At 44.0% G+C, this 15,774-nt stretch overlaps 1 protein-coding gene across 4 annotated transcripts in view; it reads left to right on the forward strand.

The window, feature by feature from the left end:
* The window catches only part of MBNL3 (muscleblind like splicing regulator 3), a 93,543-nt gene that overhangs the window by 65,201 nt on the left and 12,568 nt on the right, over window positions 1-15,774 (forward strand). For all 4 annotated transcript variants that reach the window (XR_014226761.1, XM_082289442.1, XM_082289443.1 and 1 more), the window contains 3 exons: window positions 3,441-3,641; window positions 5,064-5,300; window positions 12,812-12,962. Coding sequence is in view for 3 of the 4 variants with exons in the window: in XM_082289442.1 (XP_082145568.1) it covers window positions 3,441-3,641; window positions 5,064-5,300; window positions 12,812-12,962 (589 nt within the window). In the remaining variant the exon portion in view is untranslated. The remainder of the gene's footprint in view (window positions 1-3,440; window positions 3,642-5,063; window positions 5,301-12,811; window positions 12,963-15,774) is intronic.

Consider the following 15,774-nt stretch of genomic DNA (forward strand, 5'->3'; position numbering starts at 1 on the left):
CAAAAACATCCCTGAATTATCAATGCTGTTTCCAGTACAAATCTAAACCACAGCCCCACACCAGCTACTGTGGAGAAAATCACCTGTATCTCAGCCAAAAGCAGCACAGCTGTCACAAGAGGTGGACAGGAGGCATGTTGAGGAGGGCAGTGCTGTTTGGAGTAAAAATTACATTTGGGTTCTGGCTGCAAGGAGGAAATTTGCTCAAATTCCCTGAGGACATGGAGGACCTGCACAGACATAGAGGAGAGAACTGGCTGGCAGCACTCCTATTACTGATACTGATGCATTACTGATACTGAGCCAGACTGGATTTCCCAATCCAAGACAAGGCAGCCAGATCTGGCAGTGAGCACAGCCCATCTTTTCCCCTCATCAGCCACAATAAATACAGAGCTCCCGGGTACCAGCTCACAAAGGCACAGTTTTCAGAGTGCTTCACACACTCCAGACTTAAAACCCCAGCTCTTGTATGTTTAATATGTTGAGTGTAGTCTGCTTGTTCCCTGGCTTCGCACCCACTTGGCTGGGAGCCGCAGCCCCGGCCTGCAGGCAGGGTGTGGAGCACAACTGTCATTTCCAATCAGAGAAGCAGACACGTGGTGCAGGTGGGCAGAAGAAGCAGTTATGAAACCTTGGGAACACAGCAGCAACTGTCAGGGCACAGAAATGGTTGAACAAACAGCAGCAGCAATAAAAACTCATCCTGCTCTTACAAGCATCACTCTGCAGGTCTCCAGGGTTGCAAGTGGATCACATTACTCAGTTGTTCCTCATGCACATCTTTTCTCCACGCGCTTCAGCTTGGGTTTGGATCCATTAGCCCTTGCTGATTGCTCCCAGTGAGAAGAGGGACTGCTTTTGAGGGAGATGGAGATTGTGTTTCAGGGAGCAGGTCCTGCTTCCACCTTTGTAGTAGCTTTGATGAAGAGGCTGGTGTATCATCTCTTAGTGAATGTTTCAGGTGAATTCACTCAGTGTGTGGTGTTGCGAGCCCCCAGCATTCCCAGTCTGCACAAATCCCTCCTTCAGCAGTGGGAGGAACATCTTCCCTTTGTCTCAGAAACCAGCGAGGTTTTTGGCCTGGCTTCTGGTTGTGTTTGAACCCAAGCAGGAGAAGCCTGCTTTAAAGGATCTCCTGGAATTTTGGAGCAATGTTTTTGCCATACCTGCTCAGTCAGGATTCTTCTGCTATATTAGCTATATTTTATTATGCTAAAAACATATAGGGTAGGTTTGCCCACACATTTGTGCAAGCCATATGTACTTCAACGTTTGGGCTACTACGGGTGCATAAAACAAATGCTGACAAAATGTTAGGCCCTCGCGTAACCTGTGCAGACTGGCCAGACTGGAGAAGCTCCTTAAAATAGCATTTATGGTGCAAAAGGTGACGGAAGTTCAGCAGATACCACTGTAATTACTGGTAGTCACACAGAAGAAAACAGTCTAATGGATGCTGCCTTCTCACTAAAGTGTTCAGGGAGTCACAGCTTTGAAAATCCTTAAGAGATTTTTTTATCAGCAAAAGGTATAAAATGTCTGGGAGCCACAGAGAATTGAAAGAGAGGAGAAAATTATTTAATAACGGGCTGTGGATTGGGAGATCTCTGGCTTTAGTGGCTAAAGTGTCCTGACAGTCGAAGCAGTGCTTGACTAAGGCTCCCAAGAAGAAAAATTGGAAATCCCTCCCAGAGAGAGAATTATTTGGTTCTGCTACACTTCAGGCATCCAGCACCACTGATGCAGGAAGCTGTGTCTTCTCATTGAGGAGGAGAAAATGGGATATATTCTGTCAATGGTTCCCTTTCCTATCAGCTTGGGAGCTGCTTGCTGTCACTGACCATAGGACGGGGAATTGTTGAGCTAAAGCTGGGTTAGGAGAGTTGGCTGGTGTTAGTGGGGGATAGCTTCTTCCACATCACAATAAGCAAAGTATGAAAGTACCAGGATGAAGATGCTGTTGAGGAACACACTGCCCATATGTGGTTTCTTTTAGAAGTAGCAAAACAAAAGAAAGGTGGGAATGATGTGTGTGGCCAAAAAACTGCCCCAGGCCATTGTGTAAGCACACTTGTATTTATTGCCAAGTAGAGGCTGTAGCTCCCAAGGATGGTATCATGGACACCTGGCAATGTGAGTAGCTTTAACTGAAACCCAGAGTTCACAGTGGAACAGGTGACAGGAAGGAAAATAAAAATGGTTGCAAGTTTCAGGCTGCTTTCCCTGGGGGCTGCTCAAGCCCCTGCTATAGGAGCAGGTGTGCTGCCATGCATGCTTTCATTTTCAGTGGGGGCAGATGGAGTTTTTCATCAGCGGGAATTGGTTTAATTCCCAAGAATACTTTGGATCTTGTGCTTTAAAACCTCACAGACTCCCTGGCTATAGGGGCTAGTCACAGACTTTGAACTGAACATCTGCTTAGGAGCCTTGTGCTCACCTGCCTGCCAGCACAGCAGCTCCTTTTCCAGAGAAGCTGTGCTGGAGCAGCTCAGGTTAGGGAAACACCTCTGGCCCCCTGCACTGAAGCTCTGCTGCACTCAGAGGACCTGCCTAGCACAATGGTAGGGACCTGAAGTGGTTGAGATCTTTTTGGCATGTTGTTCTGTCCCAAGGAGAACATGGCTCCTTGTAGCACAGGTGGGGTCTTGGACCTTGCACTAGTCCACCTGAGCCATCTCATCTGGTACATGATATCATTGCTATTCCAAGCCCAAGACTCGCCTGCTCTTGCCAAAGCCATGAGATTTGGCACATTGTGACGTTAATGAGTTTGGTGTCCTCTTGCTGCCATTCACATGGAGCGCAGGCTTAGATCTTTCTGCAAAATGGCTTTTGCCTGGAGTGTGTTTGCACTCTGAAACCAACCCCGGATGTGCAGGATGCCTGACCACCGAGCATACTGCAGGAGAGATACCTCACCTGACTGAATGATGCCTTTGGCCTAACCTGAGGCACACTGGCCGTGCTAACATGAAGCTCAGGGCAGGCTGATAGTGAATGCAGCAGAGCAGTTAATGGAATTACCTGCTTCCAGGTCCTGAAGCTGCAGTTTACCTTGGAGTCTCTGTACAGCATTGCAGTGTAGGCATAAAGAAGCTGAGACGTTAATTTGGGAATGAGAAGTCTGTTTCATTTGGGCCTGCCCTAATTGCTGGCGTGAAATCCTTAATTGTGTCATTAAACTATAAAGATCATCAATATGCTTTGATCTGACAAATCAAGATGCCTTGTATTCAGGATGAGTCACAAATCTGTGAGTCAGGAGAAGCGAATGGATCGCAAATAAATAGCAATAAATGAATAGACTGGAGAGCACAGCATTTTGATGTGGCTAATCAAATTGTCTAAAAGGATTGAAGTGTGATGCAAGGCTTTGATGGGTAATCCAAGACAAAGCTTTTTAACTAATACTTTGTTTTTCCTCTTTCTATACACAGACAACGTTTCCTGTGACTCCATCACTTGCAACAAGCCCCACAATGGCTTTTAGTCCCTACCTGAGTCATGTTTCTCCTGGGATGGGCTTGGTTCCTGCAGAGCTTTTACCAAATACTCCTGTCCTGGTTTCCGGAAATCCTACTGTTACAGTACCAGGAGGCTCTGCTGGGCAGAAACTGATGCGTACGGATAAACTGGAGGTATTTGGACGTCTGATACAGTAGTGCTGACAGGGATGAACAGTACATGTGGTCCCAACTGTTGCTGTCTGCTAAAATGACCTGATGCAGCACAGTAGAGTTTAACTCGCAGCTTTTCTAATGCAGGGCTGCTGCTCTCCGCCAGAGCAGACGCTCTTGCGGGACCTTTTCCCAAATCCTCAGAAATTTGGGAAAACTCACTCTTCTGATATCAGTGGCTATTAGAGCATGGTTAGGATTGTTTTTTGTATGTGGTCTTCTATGCTTAAAACAAAAAACTGACCCAAAAAAACCCAAGTAGATGGACTGCCCTTACACTTCACTGGGTGGGAGATGTTCTGGAGCTAGCAGACGTTTCCCTTTTGTAGAGCTGGGCTTATTGAGCTTTTACAGAAAGCTTTAAGCGTTACACTGACGGGAGTGATGAGTGTGGGGCATTGGAAAGACATCTCTCCCTCCCCAATTGGCTGGACATGCTGGGACTTAGTGGTGGAGGAGTTGTAAATGTCTTTCAAACCCTAAGCAGAGACTCTGCAGGAGATAAGGGCTGAGGACCTGAAGTCAGAGGCCCCTGCAGGTGTAAATTATAACACAGGAAGATAGTGGAGAAGGGTGTAATTTCAAAACGCATTGTTTTGTGTTATATATTTTATCTTGCCTTGCTGATGTCTCATCTTTCCCCACACTCAGTCTGACTGCACAATGGTACATGAGCTACAGCACTTGCTATATTATTCAAGATCTTCTCTCAGTTCCTTGGACAAGAAACCTTGCAGACTTTTTGTGGAACCTTTTCCTCTGCCTCTGATGCTTCAGTGGTCATAACTTAAGAGAATCTGCAAAATCCTAGTATACCTAGTAATTTCGACAACACCTTCAAACACATTGCTATGTAATCAGATGTGCAGTCATGTAATGCCAGGGTCGGGGTTTTATTGTGAAGGGAAGGGAGACTATTTATGTGAAAGAGGCACCTCCTATTTAAGAAAAAATACTTGTTGCAAATAGCCAGCAGCATGTAACATTTAGAATTAAATGTCGTACCCAAGAGTGTGATCCACAACAATCCAGGTGAGACACAAATAGCAGAGTTATTAACATTTAAGTCAGGGGAAGAATCCTGACTTGCAAAAGCTTTGTCAAAATGACACTGATTTTCTGGAGTCACTTTCCATTCTGCACAAATTCTGTACTTCGCTTGCATTTGATAATTGGCCTTATTAGCGTTGTGGGTTTTTTCATCCCCTGAAGCAGTTGTGAGTAGCGCCAGTTGCCCCTCTGTCTGTTGATATATGTGTTGCCCCAGATGAGCATGGATTTAGAATATACACATGGTTTAATGTGGCCAACCGAACTATGTATTGAAAATACTGAATGAAAAGTAACTTGATGTTCTGTTCAATAACGTGACTTTCTTTTAAGGTTTGTCGAGAGTTTCAGCGTGGAAATTGCACACGTGGTGAGAATGATTGCCGCTATGCTCACCCTATAGATATTGCAATGATAGACACAAATGAAAATACTGTTACAGTTTGCATGGATTACATCAAAGGTCGATGCTCTAGGGAGAAATGCAAGTACTTTCATCCCCCTGCACACCTGCAAGCCAAAATCAAGGCAGCTCAACACCAGGTGAACCAGACAGCTGCAGCTGCAATGGTAAGTAGAGCTCTTCTCAAGCTACATTTCCATTGCTAAGAGATTTCATGTGTCATTTGTGGAAAAGTAGAGAGCTTTGTAAATGGCTGACTAGAGAGCTGAGAGCATGTGCAAGATGCATCCCATCTCTTCATCCTGTCTCCATTCTCACCACAGCATGAAGCCCTCAGTGCCACAGTACATCTCACCAGGTAGGGACAGGGTGCCCAACCCTGTGATTTGCTGACATGACATTGTGATGTGACATGAATGCAAGTGCAGCAGCACCCAACGCCTTCCCTGGCTGACTCATAGGGGTCAGTTCAGCTTCCTCAATACATAGTACATCCTTTTCAGGGAGATCTTGGCCTGTTCTCTGCAAAAAGCGGGTGATACCAGTTGCTTGAGCTTAGCAAACTTGTGTCCGATACCTTTGCCAAGACTTAGTGAAATTACAAGACACAATCCAAGGGTGACTTCCTGACCTGTTTAATGCTTTGGACCTGGAAGACATGGTCCCACCTGTATTTTAAGTTGAATTCTGACTACTTGTATCTACAGTTCTGAACATGAGTCAAGGAAGACTTACCAGGTGACTCCTAGCTTATATAAATGTTTGCCATTCTGTTGAGTTGGGTTCAATGGCACCTATTATTCCAGAGATGAGAGAGCTGGGGAGGGAAGAAGAGGCCCAGGGGAGCTTACCCATGTACATAAGTTCCTGATGTGGGAGGTAAAGAAGGTGGAGGTAAACTCTTCCCAATGGTGCCTAATGAAAAGACAAGAAGCAATGGACACAAATTGAAATTCAGGACATACCATTTAAACATAAATAAAAATTTATTTACCAAAGAAAGAACAAAGACTACAACAGGATTCTCCATCCTAGGAGATACTGAGAACCTGCCTGAATGGAGTTCCAAGCAAGCTGCTGTAGTTGACCCTGCTTTGAGCAGGGTGTTGGTCTAGCTGATCTCTAGAAGTCCCTTCCATCACTTCTATGATTTCTTAATTTTTTTAAAAATTAATATTAAAAAAGCTCTTACCTCCTCTTTGATTTATTATTAAGGCTACTAAAATTTTTCTAAATACCTTTTTCTTTTTTTTTACGATAGTAAAGGAGGTTGCTTTTAATTCATTATGAAATTTAATGCAGAGCCAGGGCAATTCTAGAAATTAAGCAAGTGCCCTCCTTGTAGTATCAATATTACCTGGAATGTAATTTGAACAATTAATTTATACTGCAGTATTTATATGTCCTGCAGAGTTTATTTATTAGTTTTCTTACTGTTTTTATTGTTGTTGAAATAAGAGTGCAGGTCTGTTGAAAAATAACCTTCTGAAATAAAACTCTTGTGTTTTTCACAATTGAATCTTTATTTTTTCACTAATTATATAGGACACTGCTACTTAACCAAAGCCAAGGCATGTTTTATTCATCCTGCTGGCTTCTCTTAAAAATGTAATTAACCCTATTTGTATGCTGCTAACTAGAACCTTTAAAATATTTATTGATGGCTTGTTGCATTACCCCTGCTACCAAAACAGCCTACATTATTCATTGACTTTTCAAGATTTGATGCATTTACTCTACCTGTTGAGTTGTAAGACTTTATTAAAGGAAAGAAAGGTGCTCCATTTTCTTGGAGTGAAAAACAGATGCCAGGCTATGGGTCTACCTTCTAAAACAGATTTGGAATGACTTCAAATCTAAATTCAGCATTTCTGAGGCACCCAATCCTGCAGTTACTTGATGTACACAAGTAGTAGCTTTACTCACTCCTGCTTGACTGAAGTTAGTGCAGCACTGGATGAACTGGGTAAGGCTCAGTCCCAGGACAGCACTTAAGCATGTGCTTGATGCTCCCTCCTTTTCCAGTGGTCTTTCTTATCTCCATGAGTGCTCTGCTGGCCTCTGCATGATGTGTAGCTGCAGCATGAGGGCTGGAGCCCAGTGCCAGTCCCTGTGCAGGTGCTAATACCTGAGCACTGCTGCCCAGATGTGCCAGCCGATGTGATGAAGCTCCAAAGCACATGTCCTGTGATGACATTTCTTTACTTTTAAAACTTATTAAGGCAAAATAACTGACTTGCCACTAGGCCAGGTAATTACCCAGCCACCCCGTGTTGTGCGTGCCTCGTCTTTTTAATATCTTGTATAATGCATTCACTTTTTAATTTTTTTTCTCTTCGCCTCCCCAAATTGCTGCTTTCTCTTGACACACCTCTGCTTGCTGTTTTTGTTACTGTGCTTGATCCCCCTCCCCGGCCCATTGCCATCAATGTGCTCGCTGCCTGCTAATTAAGACTCAGCCAGCTGTCAGATCACTGAAGCGACCGCTCGAGGCAACCTTTGACCTGGTACTTGGACCTTTCACCTTCTCGCTTTGCATGTAACCATCTTAGTCTGCATGAAAGCCTTCTGCTCTTGCTCTGTGGTGTTAGTGCCTGGGGAGACTGCCCATCCCAGCCAGAAATGTTCAGTGTGCATTCAGACATGCCAGTCCTGTGCCCCACACACCATCCATTAATATCTGAGCTTTGCCTCCTGAAGCCTGGATGTGTTTTGGAGACAGTGAATAATCTTGCGGGGAGGCAGCTCTGGATTTTGAATTGTTTTTCCAAACACTTTGGAGTCACAAGATGCAATGTTTCAGGGAGAATTAGAGAATTTAGCTCATTAGGTCTGCAGGGTGCTGTAAATGCCAGAGGATTGGGTGGTTGCGGGACAGATCCAGTAACTTTTCTTTGTATTCCCAACATCACAGTCTTGTCTGGCAGTGCCATGCTGGTAACTGCCCTGCACAAGGATATTCTGTGTAATGGGCCTAACTGAGATTTAGAGGGAAGAGGGCTAAATAGCATCCTTAGGGATCTATGCTGGGAACTGAAGCAGGTGCAATGTGGGACTTGGCTCATGTGTTGGGTAAGCTGGGGAGATGGCTGTCCCTTCAGCTAGCTCTTTCTGTGGTTCATCCCCTCATTCCCCAGTGGGACAGTGTCAACAAAGGGACCTCCCTCTGGGTGCCTTTTGCTTCAGTCTTAACCATGGGATCTGCTCCCCGAGCTTCTGCCTGCAAGCTGTCGTCGTATAAGCTGTCTTTGATTGTTTTATGAATCTCAAATAATATGTTTTACTTGGCTTTATGATGCTCATAGTGAGGCAAAAGCCATCCTCACAGTACTGTCAGTCCTGGCTCCATAGAAGACAACTCCTTCCCATTTTCCCAAATAATAAGGGATACAATACATTCTAAAAAAAAAGCTCCTGTTGCCCAGCTATAGCAGGGAGAGGGAAGAGTGGACATAGAGGAGCTGTGAAACCATCAAGCTGATATTGCTTCTCATTCCCAGAGCTAGAAAGGAGAAGCTGATCTGCTCCCCTTCCTCTCCAAAGACTTGTTTTTGGGTTTAAGTGGTCAAGAGGTTTCCTTATCAGAGTTTGAGGCAGCAGCAGTGGGAAGCCTTGCTAGGGCCCAGCTTCTGCCAGCAGTGGTGGAATGATGCTGTGAATGATGTCGCAGCCTCTCACTTCTGCTCAGCTGGCAAAGACACAGCCGCAAAGCCAGCGCAGGCGGACCTGCACAATGTCTCGCTGCCCTCTACAAGAGCCACCACTCTGAGGAGACACGGTCTGGCAGAGAATGGGAGAGCCCATAAGTACTCCCCCACTGAACAAACCCTACAAGAGAAGTTACTTGTCCGAGTCTTCCTGCTCTGACACATCTAAAGGTTTGCAGCCACTTGTTGGAATATGTCACCTCTACTGAACCATTCATGAGTGATAAGAGCATGTATGATTTTCAGAGGACACTGCTCACATTGCTTCTGCTGCTTGCCAGGGAATGGGTGCCCTCTTTCAGATCATTCTGTATTTGTCATGCCTGGCAGCAGACCCAGCCCCTCTTTGCTGAGTGCAGAAGAGTGAAAATGTGATCTGGTCCTGGGAGATAGAGATCTAAGGGGAACTTTGAGGTGCAATTAAATTGTTTGTTGCAAAGAATTAATCCAGTTCTTGTCTTGTGAAAAATAACGAGAGGTTTGTTAACACGCACGTGGGAAATTCTGTCTTTGGCATGCAGTGTGTTTTTATCTGTCAGTCTTGCTGAAGAATTGCTTTCCATGCCATGCAGAGAAGTGGCACAAGCCTCTTTGTTCAGATGCTCATTCAAGCAGGACTGTGGCTTTCCCAGCCCAAAAATGAGAGTCTGCCTGGCATTTTAGTAGGGGAAATTGTTCATTTGGATCAGTGCAGGACTATCACATGGATACTGAACTGAATTAACCATTTCACTGGTGAAGATGTCCAGATGCTGTTGCAAGGGTTGCATACCCATGTGTGCACACAGATGCACAGGGAAAAAAATAATAAAGTCAGAAAAAGTTACTGTCCAAAGCTGCTGCTGTATTTGTGGTGGTCAGAGCTTGTCCAGAGGGAAAGCACAAGCAGCTGCATGAGGTAAATTCATCAAGTAAGTTCTTTGCTACAAGGGTTTAGTCTAATTCCTTTGCTGCAGTGGGGAGACACTGGCTACAGAATTTGGTGGTGAGGAGTCTCCATTGCTTGTTGTATATTCTGCTTGTGGGATTCCTTCAGAACCAGGACATGGTGTGAGAAAAAAATAATGTATCCCCTAGAGCTGCTACAATTCCTGCAGGTCTTGAGTGATACAAAAATTGTAGCCCATGTCAAATGAGACACATTTGTCTGATCCTGTGACCCTGCCAGATCCGGGTGCAAAACCTGTATTAGCCCAGCTTCATCATGTGCAATTTTAGATGCGTCTTTAAGGCATTATAGATGCTTTTCAGTGAGTGTGCTCCTGGCCTGAGGCTCTTACCTCTGCACAAGGGCTGGAGAAGGGATGAAGCCAGATCCTTCTGTCTCCCTGGGCCCTCCTGCACCTTAGTATCTAAAATACGATCGGTTGGCAACAGCAGGAACACATCTTCATGGATCCTGTGTGAACACTCCTCCAGCTGCTGGGGTGGAGGGGTGACCCACAGGGCTGTGTCAAACCAGAAGCAGATCAAGATGGGTTCCTGGCTCCCATGCCCACAGAGCCCACATGGGAGAGCTGGACTTCAGGTGGCACAGCAGCTGCTGCAGAGTGCTTGTTTCTTTAGAACACTCTGGAAATATGGCATTTATTTGTGTTTCTCCAGCTGGGTGCTGTTGAGGGAGCAACAGTGAGGCTGCTATAGCCCCTTTCTTTCCCTTGCTCCCAAGGGGCTATAGCAGGTTAGTAGGGAGGGTGATGCTGGAGAGGTAATGAGATAGTCTGATGTGTCTTGACGTCCCTGTGGCCTGCTGGTGTCTGTATGCTCCCTCTGACTGCAGTGCTGGTCTTGGGAATTGTCCTAGGAAGTGCCAGGACATCACAGCAAGGTCTCAAAGCCTTCAGCTGTTCCGCTTTTGGCACTACCATTTTGGGGTTTGGGGTGGCAACAGCCTTTGGCCAAGAAGCAGGGAGTCAAAAGTCCATTATGTGCCTGGCACAGTTGCTTTGCTGTAATTAGTAAATTCTTCTTCTGAGGCAGATTTTGTAAGTGTCTGAAAAGGATTATTTAGCAATTGGATACCATAACGGGCATGAATTTAAGTAGCAATTTCTTCAGTCACTGTAAAGCTGTAAAACCTCTGTGATGTACATGAAACTACTCCAGACTCTGTAAGCTGCAGATCTGCCCCATGCCTGGAGGAACATTCATATAGCCATCATTAAACAGATGAGTTGTAGATACAGGCAGATTTAATACAGATACCAATGAAAGCTTACTTAGAAATGAAAACTGGTACATCATCCTAAAATATGGATCTTAAGTAAAAGATTTTGGTGTTTGTGTCTGAGAATATTGTCCCATCTGACTGCTGTCTTTTGGTAGGAGCCAGAAGAAATCTGGGAAGATTATATCCTAATGCTGAGAATGGATGCCTGCTAGCATAGGCAAAGGATGTGTGCATGTCTGTGGGCAGTTTTGCAAATGCAATTTCTTCTAATTTTCTTTTTTAATATTAAAACCACCCAAAAGCCACCATGTGAGTAGAGATAGGATGGAGTAATGTTTTGCCTGGAAGTATGTTGCTTAACATTTCTCAGATGAGCAGTCTCCTATAGCAAATTAAATTTAAAGTGAAAACCTGTTTCTAGATAGCAACAAACTGTTGCAAGCTTTCACTTATGCTCTTGTTGTGTGTTGATCTTCGTAAGGCTTTAAAATATCTTTACTTGTATCCTTTCTTCTGAGTACTGTGTTTGTAGCTTTAACCCTTCATTAGCCAAACCTTCTCCATTACCTACTATTCATTTGTGACCTATTAAAATAAAAGTAGGAGTGATAACCCTGTTTTTCAGCCATTGCTTTGCTACGTGATACAGACTAACAACTAGTCAGAAATTACCTGCTTCTGCATGACTTCCACATGCTTAAATTTCATTGACGTCAGTGGGAGTGTTACATGGAAGAGGACTGTGGGGAATAATTAAAAAGGACCCTTTTCTATCACAAAGTGAAGAAAAAAATGTGGTTTCTTACTTGGGTACAACGAAAACCTGTAAATCATTAGAAACATTCCTGTCTCTAAAGAACCTGACATACTGCTTTGCTGTTGAGACATGCTTGGGTGAATGATGAGTAACTCACTGAGAAAAGTTCCTGAGTTGCGTTAATGCTTTTTACCAAGTCTGATCATGAAACAGGTTTGACGGCCTGGAAGAAGCCCGTGGTGTGATAGAATGAAAAGAAGGCATTTGTCAATGGCTTTTTCCACTGTTAATATCAAGTGAGCAGTTTTTGACTGATGGAGGCCACCTTCTGTAAAGTGGGAGCTGGTCCAAATCTGCTGGTGGGCTGTGCCTCTGGTGTGAGCAGTGGAGAATCAGGCCTGGTCTTGACCATGTTGCTCAGCTTCTCTACTAACAAATGGAAATGCATTTTACTGTGAATGTAATGTTATGTGTGTAACTGACAACAGCTACAGCTTTACCATCTGGACACATGGGTTGGCTGCACAGTGTGCACGCTTCCACACATGCACACATACATGTAGGCAGGTGTTGAACCAGAGGCAAGCATCCCTTTTTTTTCCATGGCATTTGTTGCTTATGCTAATCTTCATGGGTTTTAAATAGTCATCTACTATATTTTTCCTGTTTGTTTGGGGGTTTTTAATGCTTGTTGCCTGCAACTGCTCTTTGTAGCATCCTGTCCAGGTGATCACCTCTCCCTTTCCTTTTCCCTGTGCTTTTTTCTCCCTCTGTACCCAAGTCAGTCCTACTGAAAAGCTCCTTAGCATCCCTCCTCCTTCTGGACTCTGTCCTTCCTCCTGGTGCATTTATTAACTGCTTACCTAGTGAAGCTATTGTTTCTACTCGTACTGTGACTTAGCTGCTCTTCTCTTTCTTGTCTTGCTAAGTTGATACAGTTGCAGGTGATTTGCAGCCAAGACCCCCTATTATTTATTGCATGCTTGACCTACATCTGGTCCCCTTCATTTACTCCATGTGTCTTTAATGACTCCTTATCCACAGGCCCTGCCGCCTGGTGCACTTCAACCTTTACCAAAGAGGCCAGCACTTGAAAAAAACAATGGTGCCACCACAGTCTTTAACCCAAGCGTTTTCCACTACCAACAGGCTCTAGCCAACATGCAGTTGCAACAGCCTACATTCATCCCTACAGGTAAGCGTCTCCTCGCTTTCCCCACCATCATGGTTTATTTTGTGACCTTGGTGTTCAGCTAATGAGCAGTTTTGTAAGAGTCCTTAGCAAAAGAGTATTGGTGTGTAGGTTCATGTTAAAAATGGATGAAAAATTAACATTTGTTGTTTGACTTTTTTCGCTTCACCTAGTACAGTTTAGAGCTTTTCACATGTAAAGATCCTTCTTAGCCCTTTTTGTGTGGTTTGGGGTTTTTTTAAAGCAGTCAAACTAAGAAAAATGTCTGCATGTTTCTTGAATTCACATTTTCTGTTTTTCTCCTTATGGTTCAACTGGTTAATCCCAAATTAATTCTTTGACTCTTGCGTAGCCGTCTTATGGACTCATGTTAAAGTGTCTTATGGACCTCTATGCATGCTCTCTTGAGCCTGTAGGCACCTTCCTGAGCTTGTATCTTACTGACCTACATATTGCAGCAGCTGTGATGTTTATAGAGGGAAAGGTTAGTCTTTAGTAAATACAGATTATATAATCCTCTTTAAAGGCATATATTTCCCTCTTTCTTGTCTTTTGACCAGTACAATACCCTAAGATTTTTAAAAGCAATTTAACTCCCAGCTTTTATTGTACCTTTAAGGTCTCAGAGTTAAATTGAAAGATACAGTTCAGTAATTCTTATAGGACTGGAAATATTAATGTGGCAGATGTGACTGACTTCTGACTGGCAAATTAACTGCAGTCAAATGAAAAACAAAACCTGCTTAGAGTGGAAAGTATTATAAGTGGCTGAATTAGGACTATTCCAGGGTTGATACCTCGTGTTTTAGTATCATTATTATCATTCAGAGCATTGTAAGAAAATTAATGCCCAGTGTTTTTAATGTTTAATGCTGTATTTACTTGTCAGATGATGTTTCCAAAAATACACCAAGTGTTTCTCTGGGCTGACCCCTGGAGGTGAACACACAGTGAACCTGCACTGTGGCCCTGTTGTTCTTTGGGGTCGGGGGAAAAGCTTTAGAGACAATCCTGTCCTGAGAGCAAACTTTCTCAGGTGAAGTGTGGGTCCAGGGAACGGGGACCTAAACCCTGTGCTTATGTGGCCTTTCTGTTATGACAGCCCTTGGAAGCACTTAGAACTCAGCAGCTGCCAAGATGTTCTTCTAGGGAAGTGGATTCTCATGTGGAGAGGTGGAGTAGTAGCCTTTTACCTTGTGCTCTGCAAAGTGTTGGAGGGGCTGGGCTGAGCTGACCTTACAACAGTTCTGTCAGATGCCAAGTGAAATACTTCTTCAGGAAGCACAAAACAGAAAACAGGAAACGCTTTGAGGAGTGCCAGGTCCCCCAGCTGGCTACACACTTCTCTTCCTCAAGGTCGCAGTTGCCAAAGTTGACATAAGGACATGCATTTCTGATGGAATACCATAAATCAGCTGTACCCAGCTGTACTTGCTGTGCTGTGGTGCTGGTCTTATGGCAGTGAAATTACTGCAGGGCTGATGCATAACAGGGCTGCTTACTGTCATCTGCTCTTTTCTGAAGACATTAATGCTGGGCAGAGCAGCAAATTTCCAGTCAGAGGATGGATCTGTGATGAATTTATGTTACACATCAGACTCCAGATCTGGGCTCGGCCTTGGCAGCGTTCAGGAAGGCAAAGCAGAGAGGTGGCACATTGCAGCCCTCACCGTGGGGAGGGGAAGGGAGCTGTTGCTTTTCTTAGTATCTCCTGTTCAGTTGTTGAGAGATCAACATCATGGGTTGCCATGGCAGGGGGAGTCAGGCTGTCTCTTGAAAATAGCATCACCACTGCAATTTTTTCAGTCCAGAAAAATAAATGCCTTTTTCAGCTTAAACTAGAGACTTTGAATCCCAGTCCCTGCTTGTGGGAGTAAATTGCTTTTGGAAAGTCAGTTTTAACATGAGTGTGACCTTCTTCTAAGGGCAGGTTTTTTTCTGCTGACATGATCAGAAAGAAATCAGCATACCCAATACCCAAGAAATCCCAAACAACCCAGATTTCTGGGATTAATCGTGTCATATAATACCAAGGTGGGAGGAGTTTATTCTCTACTACTCAAGAATTAAAGAATTGATTTGGTTTGCTATGATCTCTTAAAACTGAGTTTAAACTATTTGTCTACCAATATGCAGAATTTGTTTGCATGTGCTTAAATATTGAATGCTGCAAAGAGAATACCTGCTTTTTAGTTAAAGTGATATCTAACACTGAAGCTTCACTAATGAAATATCCCTTTTGTTCATCTTTCCACGCTTCAATGCATGGTGTGCAGGGTCAGTTCTGTGCATGACACCCACTGCAAGCGTTGGTAGGTTTTTCTACACAAACTTCTCAATTTTTCCTAATCTGAAAGAGATTGCAAGTTAGTATGCATCAGTGAGAACCTGGGTGGTTGAGTGGTGTGATTGTCTATCTGCTGTCTTCTTTGAGGCTTAAATGGTTGTATCCCTTTTAATTTCTGTGCAGTGCAGTGTTTCATGTGACTTATAATAAGAGAATCCAAGGTGATGTGTTTCCACCCCTATTTAGTTCTGCTTCAGAGACAAGAATCTGTCACTTAAATGTCTTTACAACCTATTTAAGTCATTGTCATCTAACACAAGGAAATAGCAATGGGAGGATCCTGTTGGCTTATTTTGTTTTATTTTGTATCAAGCAACAGGCAGACTTAAGTTTGGATTTTTTGTTGTTCTTCTGAGGATATTTTAGGAGATTGGTTTAACAAAGGTGCTAAGGAGGAACACATCTGGGGTCAGCCCCCCTGCCAGAGCAGGGTGCTGCTTGTACAGTGAGAGAAGCAGGATTTGGACC

This window comes from Coloeus monedula (assembly GCF_965178545.1).
Source record: "Coloeus monedula genome assembly, chromosome: 12".
In the NCBI taxonomy this organism is placed as follows: Eukaryota; Metazoa; Chordata; class Aves; order Passeriformes; family Corvidae; genus Coloeus; species Coloeus monedula.